This window comes from Lithobates pipiens, unplaced genomic scaffold, assembly GCF_037356315.1.
Source record: "Lithobates pipiens isolate NorthernLeopardFrog02 unplaced genomic scaffold, aLitPip1_a1.2 Scaffold_25, whole genome shotgun sequence".
Lineage (NCBI taxonomy): Eukaryota > Metazoa > Chordata > Amphibia > Anura > Ranidae > Lithobates > Lithobates pipiens.
Window position 1 is genome coordinate 131,478,480 of NW_027507787.1, and position 18,139 is coordinate 131,496,618.

At 39.4% G+C, this 18,139-nt stretch overlaps 1 protein-coding gene across 1 annotated transcript in view; it reads right to left on the bottom strand.

Moving 5' to 3' along the window:
* Positions 1–13,527: 13,527 nt before the first annotated feature.
* RGR (retinal G protein coupled receptor) overlaps positions 13,528–18,139 on the bottom strand; it is a 46,860-nt gene continuing 42,248 nt past the window's right edge. Inside the window, exons 6-7 of the mRNA XM_077454887.1 lie at positions 14,568–14,681; positions 13,528–13,886 (exon numbers count right to left, since the gene is read on the bottom strand). Coding sequence (XP_077311013.1) covers positions 13,743–13,886; positions 14,568–14,681 — 258 coding nt within the window. The 3' untranslated portion in view covers positions 13,528–13,742. The remainder of the gene's footprint in view (positions 13,887–14,567; positions 14,682–18,139) is intronic.

Sequence of the window (18,139 nt, forward strand, 5' to 3'; positions counted from 1 at the left end):
ACAGGCATCGGCAGGAGTTAAAGTGGGTGTTGTGTGCCTCTAGCACAGTATACACCTGTAGCTACCCTTTATTGCTGGTGTTCTCTAATACAGGCATCTACAGGAGTTCAAGTGGGTGTTGTGTGCCTCCAGCACAGTATACACCTGTATCTACCCTTTTTTGCTGGTGTTCTCTAATACAGGCATCTGCAGGAGTTAAAGTGGGTGTTGTGTGCCTCCAGCACAGTATACACCTGTATCTCCCCTTTTTTGCTAGTGTTCTCTAATACAGGCATCTGCAGGAGTTAAAGTGGGTGTTGTGTGCCTCCAGCACAGTATGCACCTGTATCTACCCTTTAATGCTGGTGTTCTCTAATACAGGCACCTGCAGGAGTTAAAGTGGGTGTTGGGTAGCTACAGGTGTATACTGTGCTGGAGGCACACAACACCCACTTTATCTCCTGCAGATGCCTTTATTAGAGAACACCAGCAATAAAGGGTAGCTACAGGTGTATACTGTGTTGGAGGCACACTTTATTGCTGGTGTTCTCTAATACTGGCATCTGCATGAGTTAAAGTGGGTGTTGTGTGCCTCCAGCACAGTATACACCTGTAGCTACCCTTTAATGCTGGTGTTTTCTAATACAGGCACCTGCAGGAGTTAACATGGGTGTTGTGTACCTCCAGCACGGTATACACTACCCAATTGCTGGTTTTCCCATCTCCCTGCAGGACATTACTATATCTAGAAGGCCAACAAGGAGAGGCAGACAGTCATGAGCCAATAAAAGAGGGCAAGCAGGCTCTGTGTCTAGAGACAACAGTGCTGGTCATGGACGCGGTGCATCGTCATCAGCACGTGGCCATGGGACACACTTGTCCTTATTTTCGGCAGCTGGACGTGTTGAGCCGCATCAAACCAAAGGCTTGGTAGAGTGGATGACCAAGCCCTCCTTATCCTTCTCATCCTCTCTCACCCAGGCTCAGGGTACTAGCAAAGCAGCTGCCAACGCGTCCTCTTCCCTCATCTCAATGTCATCAATCACTCCTTCCCTAGACCCACCATGTTCTCCTGAGGAGTCCCCTGAACTGTTTGAGCATAGTGTTGGGTACATGCTCCAGGAGGATGCCCAGCGTTTTGAAGGCTCTGATGATGATACCCAGCTAGAGGAAGGCAGTAGCGTGAGCGCAGAGAGAGGGGATGCTCAAGAAGGACAGCAATCTGGCAGTCATGTTCCACCAGCTGCAGCATACTGCCAGGTTTGCTCCAGTGATGAAGAGGGAGGGGATGATGAGTGCACTGACTCCACGTGGGTGCCTGGAAGAAGGGAGGAGGAGGAGGAGGAGGAGGAGGCACATGTCCAACGAGGCAGGATGCCCTCCGGGGGCCAGCTTAGGGGCAGCACACCGACTGAATCACACCGCAGATCTCCGCCTGTGCAAGGCGCTGCCTCTGCGCGTTATTCTAAAAGTTCTTTGGTGTGGGCCTTTTTTGAGACGAGTGCATCAGATCGCACCGCTGCTATTTGCAACATATGCCTCAAGCGTATCTCGTGTGGCCAAAACATCAGCCGCTTGGGCATCTCATGCTTGACCAGACATATGTTGACCTGCCATGCAGCTTGTTGGCAAGCCCACCAACATGCCCACCAGGAACTCAACGTTGGCCATGCTGCAGCAGCTGCACATGCAGCAGAGGGCCATCAATGAGTACCTGTGCGACTACGGCATCAGTACAGGGTCAGGGGAGCTCTTTTTTTTTTCACCACGCCAGTGGGGCATGATCAGGGATGCATGCACTGTCCTGTCACCATTTGAGGAGGCCACGAGGATGGTGAGCAGTGACAGTGCATGCATCAGTGACACTGTACCTCTTGTCCACCTGTTGGAGCACACGCTGCGTGAAATAATGGACAGGGCACTTGAGGCAGAACAGAGGCAGGAAGAGGGGGACTTCCTTGCCTCTCAAGGACCCCTTTATCCAGACAGTGTTCCTGCTGTCCCACCCATCACACAGGAAGAGGAGGAGGCTTGTGTCAGCATGGAGGTGGAGCCTGGCACTCAGCATCAGCAGCAGCAGTCTTTTAGGGATGATTTACAGTCCCAAGAAACCCGTGGACTTGTACGTGACTGGGAGGAGGTGGTTGCAGATCATTTTGTCCTAATGACCCAGAGGACTCCGGACCGAATGCCTCAGCTAACCTACGCAGCATGGCCTCCCTGATCCTGCAAAGCCTGCGGAAGGATCCTCGTATTCTTCAGATCAAGGAGAGGGACCATTACTGGCTGGCCACTCTCCTTGATCCACGGTATAAGGGTAAGGTTGTGGACCTTATCTTGCTGTCGCAGAGGGAGTGGAGGATGAGACATCTCCGGGAGGCCTTGCAGAAAGGTCTGTGCAACGCATTCCCAGAGACTGGGAGGTTCCTGGTCCTGGACAACGTGTTGCTGAGGCTTCGGTCAGTCACAGAAGGAGCGGTGGAGAAGGTGGCCATCTGACCAAAGCGACAATTTTTTAGTCCGCAGCCCCAAGGTATGATCGGTTCCAGCAACCATCGCCAGCATCTGATTTACATGTTGCAGGAATACCTAGGGGAAAGGTCAGACTTGGACACCTTTCCCACCGAAAATCCTCTGGCTTACTGGCTCTTGAGGATGGATTACTGACCAGAGCTTGCACAGTATGCAATTGAGCTACTGGCCTGTCTTGCTGGAGGCTTTGTAACCAATCACAGGGTGCGCCTGTCTACTGCCTCGGTTGATCGGCTGACCTTCATAAAGATGAATCAGTCTTGGATCATCACCAGCTACCAAGCACCTGAAGCTGATGTAACCGAATATTTTTTTTTTAAATGTCACATCGCTTCAAGACTGCCTATGCTGATGCTGAGTGACTGTCCTGTTATGTTGACTGACTATGATCTTCCTCCTCAATGATCCTGCTGATAGCTTGGAAGAATATTTTTGGTTCTGGCTGACACCACCAGCCCAATTTTTCAGCCCGTGTTTAACAGGGGCGTGTAATTACAATTTTGGATGCAATTCTTTGCAGCAGGGCTCATTCCTGCACTCCAACTAGAGTATATGGGAGAGGTTGCAGTGTCTTGGCACCAGCACCAGTGCCTAAGGCCCAATTTTTCAGCCCCTGTTTAACAGGGGCATGTAATACAATTTTTTATGCAATGCTTTGCAGCAGGGCTTGTTCCTGCACTCCAACTAGAGTATATGGGAGAGGTTGCAGTGTCGTGGCACCAGCAAGCAGTGCCTAAGGCACAATTTTTCAGCCCCTGTTTAACAGGGGCATGTAATTACAATTCTTGATATAATATTTCACAGCAGGGCCCATTCCTGCACCCACCGAGAGTAACTGTGAGGACTTATAGTGTTGTAGCACCAGCACCACCACCACCACCACCACCACCAAGGGCCAATTTTTCTACCACTGTTCAATAATGGCATGTAATTCCAATTCTTGATATAATCGTTCACAGCAGGGCGCTCCAGCTCCCACCAAGAGTCACTTTGAGGGCTTACAGTGTTGTGGCCCCACGCCTTTCCTTTTTTTAATTTAGGTACGGGGTTCCCCTTAATATCCGTACAAGAACCAAAGGGGCTTGTAATGGGCAGGGGGGCTACACATTTCATTTTTTTCTCAATGATTTTCATCCATATTGCCAGAACCAGACATGACATTAAAACCGCAAGCAGTTTTAAATTACTTTTTTTCCGTTAAATGTCTCTTTGTGCAGGGACTGTTCTAAACACGGGAAACACGTGCCACTTCACAGGCATGCTATAGACGCCCCCCAGGCACGATATTTAAAGGAATATTTCACTTTTTTTTCACTTTAATCGTCATTAAAATCAGTGCTCCCGAAAAATGGCAGTTTAAAAAAAAAATAATTTGGCATTAACCCATGTCCCCTGAGGCAGGAGCCGGGTCCCCAAACCCTTTTTAGACAATATCTTGCTTATTAGTCTTTAAAATTAGCACTTTTTATTTCAAAAATTCGAGTCCCATAGATTTCAATGGGGTTCTAAAGTGCAAACCGAACTGGGGGGTGTTCGGCTCATCCATAATACAGAGATCGAACTGTTTACCCCATCCTCCAGGTCATTTATGAACAAAATAAAAAGGATTGTTCCAAGCACAGAATCCTGGGGGACCTCACTACCCACCTTTGACCACTCCGAGTACTCCCCATTTATCACCACCCTCTGAACTAGCCTTTGTAGCCAGTTTTCAATCCATATACTCGCCCTATGGTTCATGCCAACTGACCTTATTTTTTACACGACGTTTATGAGGAACTTTGTCAAATGCTTTTGCAAAATCCAGATACACCACGTCTACAGACCTTCCTTTATCTAGATGGCAACTCACCCCCTCATAGAAGGTTAATAGATTGGTTTGACAAGAACGATTCTTCATGAATCCATGCTGATTATTGCTAATGATACTGTTCTTATTACTAAAATCTTGTATATAGTCCCTTATCATACCATTGATGTTAGGCTAACTGGTCTGTAATTCCCAGGGATTTGTTTTGGGCCCTTTTTAAATATTGGTGCTACATTGGCTTTTCTACAATCGCCTGGTACCATTCCAGTCAGTAGACTGTCAATAAAAATTAGGAACAATGGTCTGGCAATTACTTGACTGAGTTCCCTAAGTACCCTCGGATGCAAGCCATCTGGTCCCGGTGATTTAGTAATGTTGTTTCCCAAGTCTAATTTTAATTCTGTCCTCTATTAACCATGAAGGTGCTTCCTGTGATGTGTCATAAGGATAAACACTGCACTTGCCTCGTGAAGACTGAGGAGAAGAATAAATTCAATACTTTTACCATCTCCCCATTCTTTGAAACCAGATGTGATTCCTCATTCTTTATGGGGCCAATATGGTTTGTCCTTCCATTATCACATGGCATTTTGGGAGAGCAGCGTGCCTATGTTTTGACTTTCATAATTTGTTCATTGTACAGGATGTTTCCAGGAAAAAGGTACAGCCTAAGCCCACGTACACACGGTCGGAGATTTTGCCAACCAAATCCGTCGGATTTTGCCCGTCGGATTTAGTCCGACGGATTGTGTCCGAAACTGTTGCATACACACGGTCGGGCCAAGTTGGCGAAAAATCCGATCTTTCAGAACGTGATGACGTAATTTCGTTACGATGGGACTACATTCAGACTAGTAACCAATAGCTTTGATGTAGGAATTTGATCTGAGCATGCGTAGCACTTGGTCCGATGAAAATGCTCTACACATGATCGGATTAGGTCCGTCCGGCCCAGTTGGTCGGGAAATATTTCCAACATGTTGTAAAATTGGGTCGGATGGAGATTCGGATGGAATCAGTCCGATGCATATCACACACAGTCGGATTATCTGACGACACGGTCCGATAAGACTCATTCCGACAGATTCTCCGACCGTGTGTACAAGGGCTAATACTAATGGTACGTACCAGAATTGGTTAGGGTTTGTTGTCTCCCTGTAGTGTTTACCTTTCATTGTTTGAATCAAATAACAAATAAAGGATCGTGGGCTTGGAGATAAAATTAGTTTTAAATACCATTATTCCAAAAAATGAATAAGATGGTAAGGTCCATAAAAGATTAGTCAGTAAACATGTATTAGGGATGATCAAAAGAATCAAGTACAGTAAAGAAAAAAAAAAGTTGCGGGTGTTCACTCATAATTTGCATCATGCCCTTCAGGTTAGGTATGAATTTTAAGGACCCCACACAAAAAAAAAATCTATTCTACCTGAGGATGTGCTTGAGCAGGGAGCATGTACATAAAGCAGGCTGTGTTTTGTTGGGGGGCATGTTGGCTAAACAAACGACCCAATTCAGGCATGCTTTGTGTCTGCACAGTGACCTGAATGGCCAGCCAAAGGATGAAAACTGACCACGCTAACACAGATCAGCTTCTGTGCTTTGTGTTGTCAGTTTAGAACAAGGAAGAAAGGTGACTGGCAGGATCAACCAAGTACTTCAGATGGGAGAAATACCTGACAATGATAGCGACTATAACACATATGTGAACACACACATAGGAAAAAAAAAATAGGGTAACATTTACTTTGATAATTCTGTATCGCAGAATGCTCAATATTGGAATTGCACTATGATTTTGGAACAAATTATTATGGTAAACAAACTAAACACTAGTCCAAATTAAAACTGATACAAGGCAGCCTGATGTGATCCAGTGATGAAAAGGGTTGTTCAATTTACCACAACTCACCATTACCTATTTAATAAGAGGCTATTGTATTTTACAACTTTTAATGTTTTAACGTGTTTCAAGGTAAAATTTGCAGAGGAGAACAAAAAACATCTTACTAAGCATAGCTTGCTTAAATAGCTATTCCTTGTAAAAGTGATATATCAATTATAGGTGGAGGTTGCTAAGTCACCTTCTGGCATTTGAGAACCTAAGACCCATTCACACATGTCTATTTTCTGACAGTACAACACATGCAGTGACAGTTCCATAACACAAACAGGCAGACATTTTATAGAAACATCAATATGTTTCAGAGTCATGGTACAGATGGAAATATATTTTTATAAACTGATTCCAAGGTTATTTCTCCTGTCGAGATTCCAAACAAAGCAATAGTAATTTGAAATGAATGCCTCACTTATGTCATTACACTTTCTCAACATTTTTCCACGAGCGATTGATTTTTTTTTGTAAAGATTGTGTTGTGGTATCTTTTGAAGTGACTGATTGAATGTTAGAGTAGCATTTGCACTTTGCCACTAATTGGATGTTGAGAAAGCTCTCATTGTGAGTTGACGTACGCAGTTTGACAAAAAGATCTACAATCCTATGAATCCAATGAGAGCAGTCAGCTGCTTGTAGCACATGTCTCCCCACCTAACAATCCAGCATTGTTCACAGCATGTGTGATTCAATAAGAACATCGTCCAAAACCATAAGAGGCAGGCTCGACTCTGATCCTCATGATAGGCATGTAATGGGATTTCACTGCATTCTGGGATACAGGACAAAAACAGAATGGCTTTGTTTTCAATCACCATTTCTAATCCAATTTGACATAATTTAAATATCCTAATATGGCATTTTTATATTAATCCACATGGTATTTAATGAGACACTTATTCAGTTAATTTTTTATGGAATGTATTGAAACCCATGCTGTGGATAAAAGAAATGTGACAGATTCATTAGTTAATAAGGCAAGAGAAGAATGGAATGACAGCTGCGGTAACCCATTTAAAACACTTCAATATAGTTTGCCTTCACAAGATCAGTAAAAAGTAAAACTTGTATGTTATGGAATATTGCACTTGGTACTTTTTTAAGACTCAATGCAAATTTAGTATGCTACACCAATAAGATAGTAAGAAAATGATGGAGTTGCAGTTAAATATTTTATGCATCCATATAGTATAGTGGCCAGATATGAAACACCAAACCCTATGAGACTAGATGTAATTAACAATCAATCTAGTTGAAACATTTAAGTTATTTAGTGATATGCACATATGGTCATTTTATAAGGTTCACTGTATGTTGGGACAAATTCTGCTCTGCAAAAGCTGCTAAGAAAAAGGTACAGGTGACAAAATGTATTATACTACTGTATATAGTACAAAAAACTTTTAGTCTTTTTAAACAATGTTATTACTGTAAGGCCCCTTTCACACATGCGGATGATATGTCCGTATTTCATCCATCCGTTTGCGGATGAAATACGGACATACATTCATCCCTATGGGATAGCGGGTGTCTGCGGATGAACATCCGCAGACACCTGATTTCCTCCGCCTCCGCAACAGTCCGATTCTGCAGACAGAGGAAAATCCTATTTTTCTAACCGTCTGCAGAGCGGATCGGATGAACACGGACACACGGTCCGTGCTCATCCGATCCCCATAGAGGAGAGCGGAGAGCTGACAGGGCGGTCCCCGCACAGTGTGCGGAGACCGCCCTGTCCGCAGCCAGCTCAGCGGGGACAACGGAGCGATCCCCGCTGAGCGAGCGGATCATCACGGGGCGGATCATTACTGATCCGCCCCGTGTGAAAGAGGCCTAAGATGTGTTACTTACCTGGTATGTGTGTTTAAATTATTAATTATTTATTCTGTAAAGTATATATATATATATATATATATATATATATATATATATATATATATATATATATATATATGGATAGTTTTATTTACATGAGATTGGTTGTAAATGCTCATTATATATGCTGGTTCCATTTTCAAGTTGTGCCTTGCTGGTTCTCATGTAATTACAGGACTCCTTGACATGTGGCCAAAGAGGTGTTATTGTCTTCTAAGACTTTATTTTTCATTTATGGCAAGATATTTCTCACTCAAATAAAAAAAAAAAAAAACATGATATAGTGATGCTTGCATGTGCCTCATTTATCTATGAGAAGTGTGAATTTAAATTATACATTTAGTTTAGGAAAAAAAACAGCTACTTAACATTCTACTTGTAAACGACTAATCCATTTATATAATACTTTATAAGCATTACAGACCAAAGACTTTAACAAGGAAGGCTGATTCAATGAGGTTGATTTACTAAGGCAGTTGATTTACTAAAACTGGAGTGTACAAAATCTGGTCCAGCTCTGCATAGAAAGCAATCCGCTTCCAGGTTTTTTACAAAGTTTAATTGAACAAGCTGAAGTTAGAAGATGATTGGCTACCATATACAGCTGCAACAGATTTTTCACTCTTCAGTTTTGGTAAATCAACCCCATAATGTGTGAATATCCACTTTAGTTAGCCAATCAAGTAAAAATTTATGTTTTTGATTTGCACATGATAGGACAACTAAAGTGAATATTCACACAATTTGTTTGTGTGAGCATTCTTAGCTTCTTTAGTAAATTTGTGTTTTTGCTTCAGCATTAATTGGGTATCTTTTGTCATTGAAGGATAACATTCATTAATTACTAATACAATTAGTAATGTTAATTCTAGGACTGACATAGCATCTTAAAAGTTAAGACCTATGTATCTGCATAATTAATATTTGCCTTAAGATTTGCCTTAAGATGGTTTAGCAGATTATTCCAAAGATCTGCCTGTAGAATCTTTTACACTAGCAAATTTCTGTGGCTTTTCATCCCAGCTTAGGTGACCTTTGATTGTGGCCTGTGAAAAAATAAATCCTGTTTTTCTGGAGAAAATGAAACCACTACTTATTGGACTGAGAGATTTTCCTTTTTTTTTGCCTATGTATTTCTAGTGCTTGCAGGTGCTAGGTACTACTGCTCTTATGTTTTTTTTATGTTTTTCTCTGCATGAGGTTATCAGCTCAGATACAAAATCTTGAAATTTGATTCTTGTATAGTCACACTACGATTTTTATTTTATTTATTTTTATTTTGCTTGTTCAAGCATAGGTATAATATATGTTATTTCTATAAAAATTGGTCTGTTATCATGGCAGAAAAAAAGTGACAGGAATATTTACAATCAAATTACTTTCCTTGTCACATTAATTCATTCTTCGGAACTTATAACATCATAATATCTTGATTACAGTGCGAGGCAAGGCAAAATATCTCTAAGAAGTCTATTTGGTAATAGTGACAAATAGATGCAATTCAAAACAATTAATGAAACTGATTCACTGCACTTTTTTTGCAAACGTTTTACTGTATTTATTGACGTATAACATGTGATTTTTCACCCTGAAAATTGGGTACAAATAGCGTTTGTGTTTTGTATGCCAATACTTAAATTTTAACTGCCTTAGAGGGGACAGGGAGGGACGTACACCGCCAGATTACATACAGTGAGAATCTCCTCTTTACTCCATGGCCTCTATAATAGGAAGTCCCGTCTCCTGGGCCACCATTGGACCACTGTTCTGTCTATCATAGGAGATTATAATCATATCATAGGAGATATGTAATCTGTTAGCGCTCGTCCCAACCCCCTCCCTGTCCCCTCTAGGCTGCAGATGGACATCGATCAGGCTGCACTAATGGCAATGGTGAGCCTGTTGCATTGAAGGCAATGGTGAGGCGGCTGCATTGATTGCAATGGTGAGGCTGCTGCATTGATGGCAATGGTGAGGCTGCTGCATTGATGGCAATGGGAGGCTGCATTGATGTGGACTGATGAGGCTGCATTGATGGCACTTGTGAGGCTGCAGATGGGTATTGATCAGGCTGTTTGATGGCAAAGATGAGGCTGCAGATGGGCACTGACCCTTATTTTGCTTCAAACTTCTTTATCTAAATTTATTTCCCCTGAATCTTCCCTCCTAAAATGAATGTGCGTGTTATACACCGATAAATATGGTCATTTGTCCATGACATGAAATATAATATTTTAACAAACTAGACTTAATTTTATGCAAATAACCCAAATATTAAATAACAAATGCTCTGCCTTAGCTAAAAGCTTGAAGGGCATATGTTGTATCTGAATTATGGAATTTTTTTTTTTTTTAACTGCAGGACATTAAGTATAAACGTGTATCTAGAGGTATGCATTACTGCAAGTAGCAATATCCTATCAACTGTGTTGATATTCTCATGCATGTAATTAATTTTTTTTAAAGCAGAGCTTATGGGAAGCTCCTTTTTAGACAGTTATCCTACAATTTGTTACAGTTACAGATGTTGTGTCTGGTGACCTCCTTTTTGTGTCTAACCCACTTCTTAAACAGATGCTAAGGCACAGACTGTTTGCAGACTAATCCATCGAGAACATCTGCAAATAAAAAGTTCTGGGTTAAATATGTTAAATATGTGTTTAACCTTGATTAATAGCAAATTTAATTTACGTTGTGTGTAGTTTGACAGTTTTGGCACATACATAAAAACACATATCATATATTATGCATGTGCAGTTTAATCACTAATATAGTATGTGTCTTTTTTCATTTTTTTTATACTTTTCTATATATATATATATATATATATATATATATATATATATATATATATATATATATATATATATATATATATATTTTTTTGCTATTATTTAGTAAAAATTAACACGCCTTTCACAAAGTCTCGTAACAACTTCACGTCATGAAGGTTTGCATAGAAGCAGAATTATTCTATATTTGATTACATTTTGTTCTGTACATTAAGATCGTATTAGGTACTGTATATCTTTAGAAAGGACAAAGAATTATCAGCAGTGGCTTAAATGTTTTTTATGCCTCTTGGTTACAACTTTCAATACAACAATAAATGTAAAGGCATATAAAGCTTTCTTTATTTTTATCTCTCTGCGACCTATTTTGACCAAAAAGTCCCTATGTTTGGACTTCTGAAGAGACTGGTTATACTGATGTATGGTGGAGAATAGATGTGGCTGGGTGAATTTGACTACTGTAATAGGGAATTAGATCCATCATTTATGATTGGCCATATTTCAAAATATCAGAATAGTGAGCAATATGCTTCCTACTACAGCCAGAAACATGTGATGCTTCAGTTTTAGTGGCAAAATGAAACAAACTTTTCTTAGCTGTTGGTAATGTTTGTATAACCATGAAAGATCTAATCTATAATGAAGCAAAAAGAATTGTAGTGTTTAGAAAACTGTTCTTAGAAAGCTGAATTGAAGGGTTCACAGCAATAAGGAGACAGCTCCAGTTTTACGAACTTCTGCAGGCTAACTTTTTTTTCAACTTGAGTTTGAAATATTATACCCACTTCTAGGCTATGAATTTTACACATGATTCAGCACCTTAACCATACAAAAGTATCCTTTTTTATAAAGCAGGGTGAAATTTAAAATGCTGGAGCTGCCTCATTCTTCTGTCCAACATTTTAGATAGACAGCTCCTTTTGTTGAGGAAAATGGGAACCTATACAGAGCTGCCTAATATTTGAACCAATCAAAAGCGCAGATTTTTGGAACAAAATAGAACATACGTATAACAAAAAAAGTGAAAAAAAAATGGAGCTGCCTTCTTTTTTGCTGAAACCCTTCAATTGATATGTTTAGACTAGATAGATTGCCTATTGACCAAAATATTGTGCACACAATAAATGATATTAGTGAACTGAAAATTGGTTGATCCATTATTGTCTGCTAATTGAAAAAAAAAATAGAACTGTGGGAAGATAATAGCCCTGTAGGATTGACTTGGACAGTCCTGATTTAAAAGATGCAGTTCTTTTTCATGAATATTGGAAACATTTAGATAAAGCACATAGAAAATCTTCAGATTTTAAACATGTTTGGCTGCTGTTTTGGTAATATATACACATTTTCAAGTGAATAAAGTAGTTTTTGTTCTTAACAACATCTAAGCGAATCCCACTTCATAAACCTATATTAAGATATTTTACTTCAGAAAAAGTGCTATGATGAGTGCCAAACAAAATCAACAATATCCTTAAAGCGGAGTTATGCTAAAAATAAAATAAAAATAAAAGTCAGCAGCTACAAATACTGCAACTGCTGACTTTTAATAATCAGACACTTACCTGTCCCAGGGTCCAGCGATGCATATGAACAAAGCCCCATTTGTCTCCCCCTCCTCTTTGCAGTGCCTGCTTTGTCACTGTGGGCGCCTGGCTGTGGCTTCACAGCCAGGCACGCACTGCGGATGCATGAACCATGCTGCGTGCTTTGACTGGCTGGGCAATCACCTGGGACCTGTGGCGTGTTTCTGATGATTGAGGGAGAGGGGGGAGAGGTGATCTCCCTACCGGCACCGCAAAGCGACAGGAGGAAGTGGGAGCTGAAACCCTCTAAAAAGAGGGTTTCCGCTCCCCCCCCAAAAAAATGATATGCCAAATGTGGCATGTCAGGGGGTCACCTTCCCTCAAAGTGGAAGTTCCATTTTTGGGTGGAACTCCACTTTAATGTGGGATTAAAGCTAAACTCCAGGGAAACAGCAAAATAGACAGACAAAATACATACAGTACTTTACAGTATATGAAAGCTGATTTACCTATCAAAAAATGTTGTATTTTTGATAATCCAGTTCTGAAATTTATATCGCTTTTCCACCCAGCACAGCCCTGTCTGGCAGGGAAAAATACTTGTTTATTTTCTGCTGTATTTCAGTTAAAATTTTAGATCCTGCCCCCACTTATAGAGATGAGCTCAGATGTCTGCCATTTCTTCTTTTACTGTCCAGTCACAATCTGTCACTTTGTTGTTCTCTCCTCCAAATAGTATATCCCTTACTAGCATAAGCACTGCAACATAATGAACTAGGTCCTTGTGCTACTTTTCTGTCTCCTGGTTTGAGCTCTGCTGTATAAGGAATAGCAAAATTCTGATATCAGGTGAAATTCAGGTACTTACAATGCTTGCACAAAAAAAAAAAAATATGTACATTTACCAATCTTTGAGTAAATACATAACTGCATTAATTCGTGTATTTTATATCAGTCTGGAGTTCAGCTATAATTTATGGTGTTCAATGATTGTTGTCTTTTTCATTACTTGTTAATATTACATGCCTAATTTTGTTTATTTTTAAGGATTTTCATATTTTTTTTATTTTTAAAAACCACAGTATATTTTGATTAAGGCACATAGGCACATAACATTAATATATTAAACAAACACCCTTTTTATTTGTACATATTGGTTGTCGTTTAGTTGAAAATACAGAAACATGACATGACGTAAACTGTAAGTAGCTCCTCACTGGCGGTAAAGTTGCACACTAAAAACTGTTTCAAGGCACAGCAATTCAAACACTTTTATAACAGCAATTTTTGTCCGCTACAGTGTGAAACAGAACAGGGACTTAAATATGTGTTAATTAGCTTTATTGTCAGTTTCAGTTTTTTCTATTTTTTGTCCAGTGAGGAATTGCCAAATTCCTCCTCTGTAGTTCTCATTTCCAAGTCCATACACATAGGCATTCACAGCAGGGGACATCTTGGCCAAGACAGCAGGAATCTGCAAAAAGATGTGACCTGGGCTTAGTTTGAGCAAAATAAAGTAACAAGCTGTTTTATATACTATACTTAATGTTGACAATGTTTATAGAAATAAATCTTACTTAGCAGTTTTAACAGATACGGTTAACTTGCACTTGATTTTTTTTTTTTATTGTGCCCTCAATAATGGTCTTTTCTGTCCACATGTAATGTAGTACAAAGCATGATATTTTTTTGTCACAAGGTAAACAGTCTGAAATGTACAGTCTTCCCAACCTTCCTGAACTTTTTGGCTTTTTGGTTTTAATCCTTTTTGTTTGCTTTATGGCAGATATATATATATATATATATATATATATATATATATATATATATATATATATATATATATATATATATATATATGCATATATATATATATATATATATATATATATATATATATATGTATATATATATATATATATGTATATATATATCATAAAGCAGTTAGTTAGGAGGCAAACATGCAAACATTACATACTTCCTGAATTCCCCATTTTAGGCAAATGCTCCTTGTATACTACCTCCATACATATTATTCCTTGACTGGTCCCCATCCTTGACAGCCACTTTTTATGTCTACAATCTCTATAGGACCATTACTTGTAGATGTAATTCTTTTTAATATTATACAAAATGTTTCAAGCTATTTTCTTACCATCCGTATCTTTGGCGAAAGGATTGTTGCATCCTGAATAATTGCATAAAAGCACAGCAGTGAGTATGGCCCCCAACATATAATCAGTGATTTTACTGGTAATCCAGAGTTCATCTGTAAAAAATGAAAATGTATTCATTCTGAGACTATATACTGTAACTTTGCAATATATTGTTACATTAAGTAACATTTTAGTTTGGATCTTAGTTTTAAATCTGGATCTTGTTAATCATTTGACATTTAGGTTCACTTGTTGCTATTCTTAAAACTACATATAACAAAGTATTGATCATTTACCAATGCGCTAAGCTAAGCAAACTTGGATATCAACATTTCTCAATAGTAATTACTGGTAATTCTACTAGTTATTACTATCTATTCTTCTTTCCAATCTGTTTACTCCAATTCTATTTTTATTTTCAATTATTATAAAGCATTACACATAGTTAAACAATTTCAAACATATATATTACTTACATACATAATAATCACATTTATTATTTTATTTCCTCTTCCCTCCCTCCCTCCCCAAAAAAAAAACGGGGGGGGGGGGGAATGTACATCTAACCTCTCCCCCTCCCCCACTTCTCTCTCCTCCGCGGGTCCTTCCTTCCCCTTTCTTCCCTCCTTATTCCTCAATTTTTTACCAGTTTCCTATGCTGTCTCCAGGGAGTCCAAACCAGGAGGCACCTTTCATATGTATCTAATTCTTGTGCTAAAAGTATCTCCATTCTCTCTATGTTATCCATTTCTAGAGCCCATTCATTTATCGTAGGAGACTGGGTTGATCGCCAGTGCCGCGGTATCACAGTTCTTGCCGCCGTCAACCAGTATCCAAAGAGATTCTTTTTAACGTTTTTATATGTTCTTGGTAACATAGAGAGAAGGGTGATTTGTGGTGCATTTGGAATTACCTCCCCAGTAACTGTTGTATATAATTGCATAAGCTTTTCCCAAAATCTAAAAATTAGGGGACATTCCCACCAAATGTGGAGCAATGTGCCCTTGTCTCTATGGCACCGCCAACATATATCTGATTTTTCTGGGTATATACGATGGAGTGTCACTGGGCTCCAGTACCATCTTGAGAGCAATTTGTAATTCGTCTCTTGTGCTTTAATCAACGGTGATAAACAGTGAGAGAAATTAAATGCCTTCTCCCATTCCCCAACCTCAATTTGAGCGTTGATCTCATTAACCCATTTATTTATATATTCTGGGGGCTCCGGGTGATTTTTTAATAATAAACATCTTATACAGTACTGATATAACATGTTTTGGTTTTTGATCTTGTGTCAGGAGAGTTTCGAGTTGTGTTAAATCTCTACCCAGAGACTTACTTGAATGAATTGTACACCAAAATGACAGCAACTGCCAAAACTCCAACATTTGCATAAATGATGGTCGCTGTGTAGGGAATAGATTTAATAAAGACCAATCTGTTTAATGTTGAATTTGAACATTTTTATGACTGCAAAGTGCCAGTTTGCTTTGTGGGAGCAAATAATTCACTCTATAAGGTTTTTTTTCTAAATCACTTTGCGGTACTGATCCATACTGTGTATAACTTCCTCCCAGTGAAACAGAAATGAACAGCGGCAGCCCTTAGCACACCATCACAACACACATGATCATATATTCAATCTGTTTTCCTTCTTATCACCTTGTTTTTCTAGGAAACTAGCTTACATTAAACCACAGCAAGCGTCTTTTGTCTGAATTTTAGGGTAGGGTCATATCCATCATCCATCATCCTTGCATTTCTTAAAAGAGAGGCACAACCCAAGCTTGTTAGACTGTACTTCTAATTTGAATCACAGGAGTGCAATTCTGCACTCTTGTGACCCGTTTTTAGCAGAGAGCGGGCTGAAGTGCGCTCTCTGCCCTAGTCACAGAGTTGGTCCAGGCTTCACATCAACACAACCATGGAGTCAGGGTCCCTGGACCAATACCTGGCTGGCAAGCTGCTGAGAGTCTAAGCCAACCGCTCCGACCCCCTCCACAGCTCAGCGCTCCCCCTGTAATCTCCCCTTTTCAAGATAGAGTACGTTCAGTTCCTCTAATCTTAACTCATAGCTGAGCTCCTCCGTGCCTCTTATCAGTCTGGTTGCCCTTCTCTGCTAAAGCGTGTAAATAATTGAGACCACAGGGACAAATTTCAATTATAAAAACTGTAAAAAATAAAATAGGATATGTAAGAAAAAAAACACCTTATTGGACACTATCAGATGCAGCCCCATTACTGCCCCCCTCTCTTTTTTCTCTTTTTTTTTAAAATAGTTCCTGTGTTAGGAATTCAAACCATTCCCAACATAGCTTACAAAAAGAAAAAAGGCAGACACAAAATATGAGGTGTGTATTAAATAATGAGCCTGTGATCCCACCTAGTAAACAAAGCAGTCAGAACCGGTTAGAACTGCATGCATGGTAAGATTGAACATGTTTGAACCTGCATGACAAGCAGCAACACTCTATTATGCTCAGTTGATTGTGAGTCTCCATTTAGTTTGGTTGTGTTTTCTGTAGTGTGCCAGAAAATGCCAGAAAATGCTGTTTAAAAGTTAAACATGTCAATTTAAATATTTTTGTAAAATTACACAAAACACCAACAGAATGTTTTCAAATGCTTACTACAGCTTATGGGAATGATGGCCTGTCACCTGCGTGTGTGTTTGAGTGGAACAACAGATTCAGTGAGCGACCTGAGAATGAATTCCCAAAAGGTGAATCAGTGCTTAAAAGGGATACATTTTGAGTCAGTTGATGCTGTAAAAAAGAAACCGGCTAATGTGTTGAAACAACTGACAGAAATTGATTTTCACCAGGCCTTCGACCAGTGGAAAACAAGACTGCACCAATGTATTAGTGCAAATGGGGAATAAATTGAAGGGCACAAGCATTAAATTTGTAATATATGTATAAATAAAGGTGAGTTATTTAATCAGTCTCTGTATTTAATAGACACACCTCATATGCAGTTTCATTGCAACACTGTTTTCAACACTGACTGGCAGTAATGGGATTAGTCTCCCAATCCTGGCTCCAAACACTATGTTGAGACCTTTACGGTGGTGGGTATGGTAGATTAGGGTAATTCCATCTTCTACAACATGACTAAAGTTTACACAATAGCTACTCTAGAATAAAGCCCGTTTGGATATTTTATACATGTTTGTCCAAAATAATTACCACCAATATAACCTTGGTCTGTGGTTAGACTATAATCCCCCCATAATGTTATTCTGGTCTCTAATATGTAAATCAAGAAATGTTCACATAGTTGCTGAAAGATTCCCTCTTTTATTACCAAAAAACAGTAGCCAAACGTCAACATCTCACTACTAAATACTTCAACCTAAATGCTAACTTTGCTGATTCTCTATCATATTGTGGGAGGCAAATATAAGTGCTTTGGGTGCATGTAACACATATGACAATAATAGCTTATCCATGCTGTTGGAAATAAGACAAATGTCAGATTGAACTCAAAACCAAATTCAACACTTCAATTCATAACTACAAATGTCAAGCTTGTGGTTACCTTAACCAACTCATAACAGAACTGAAGCTAT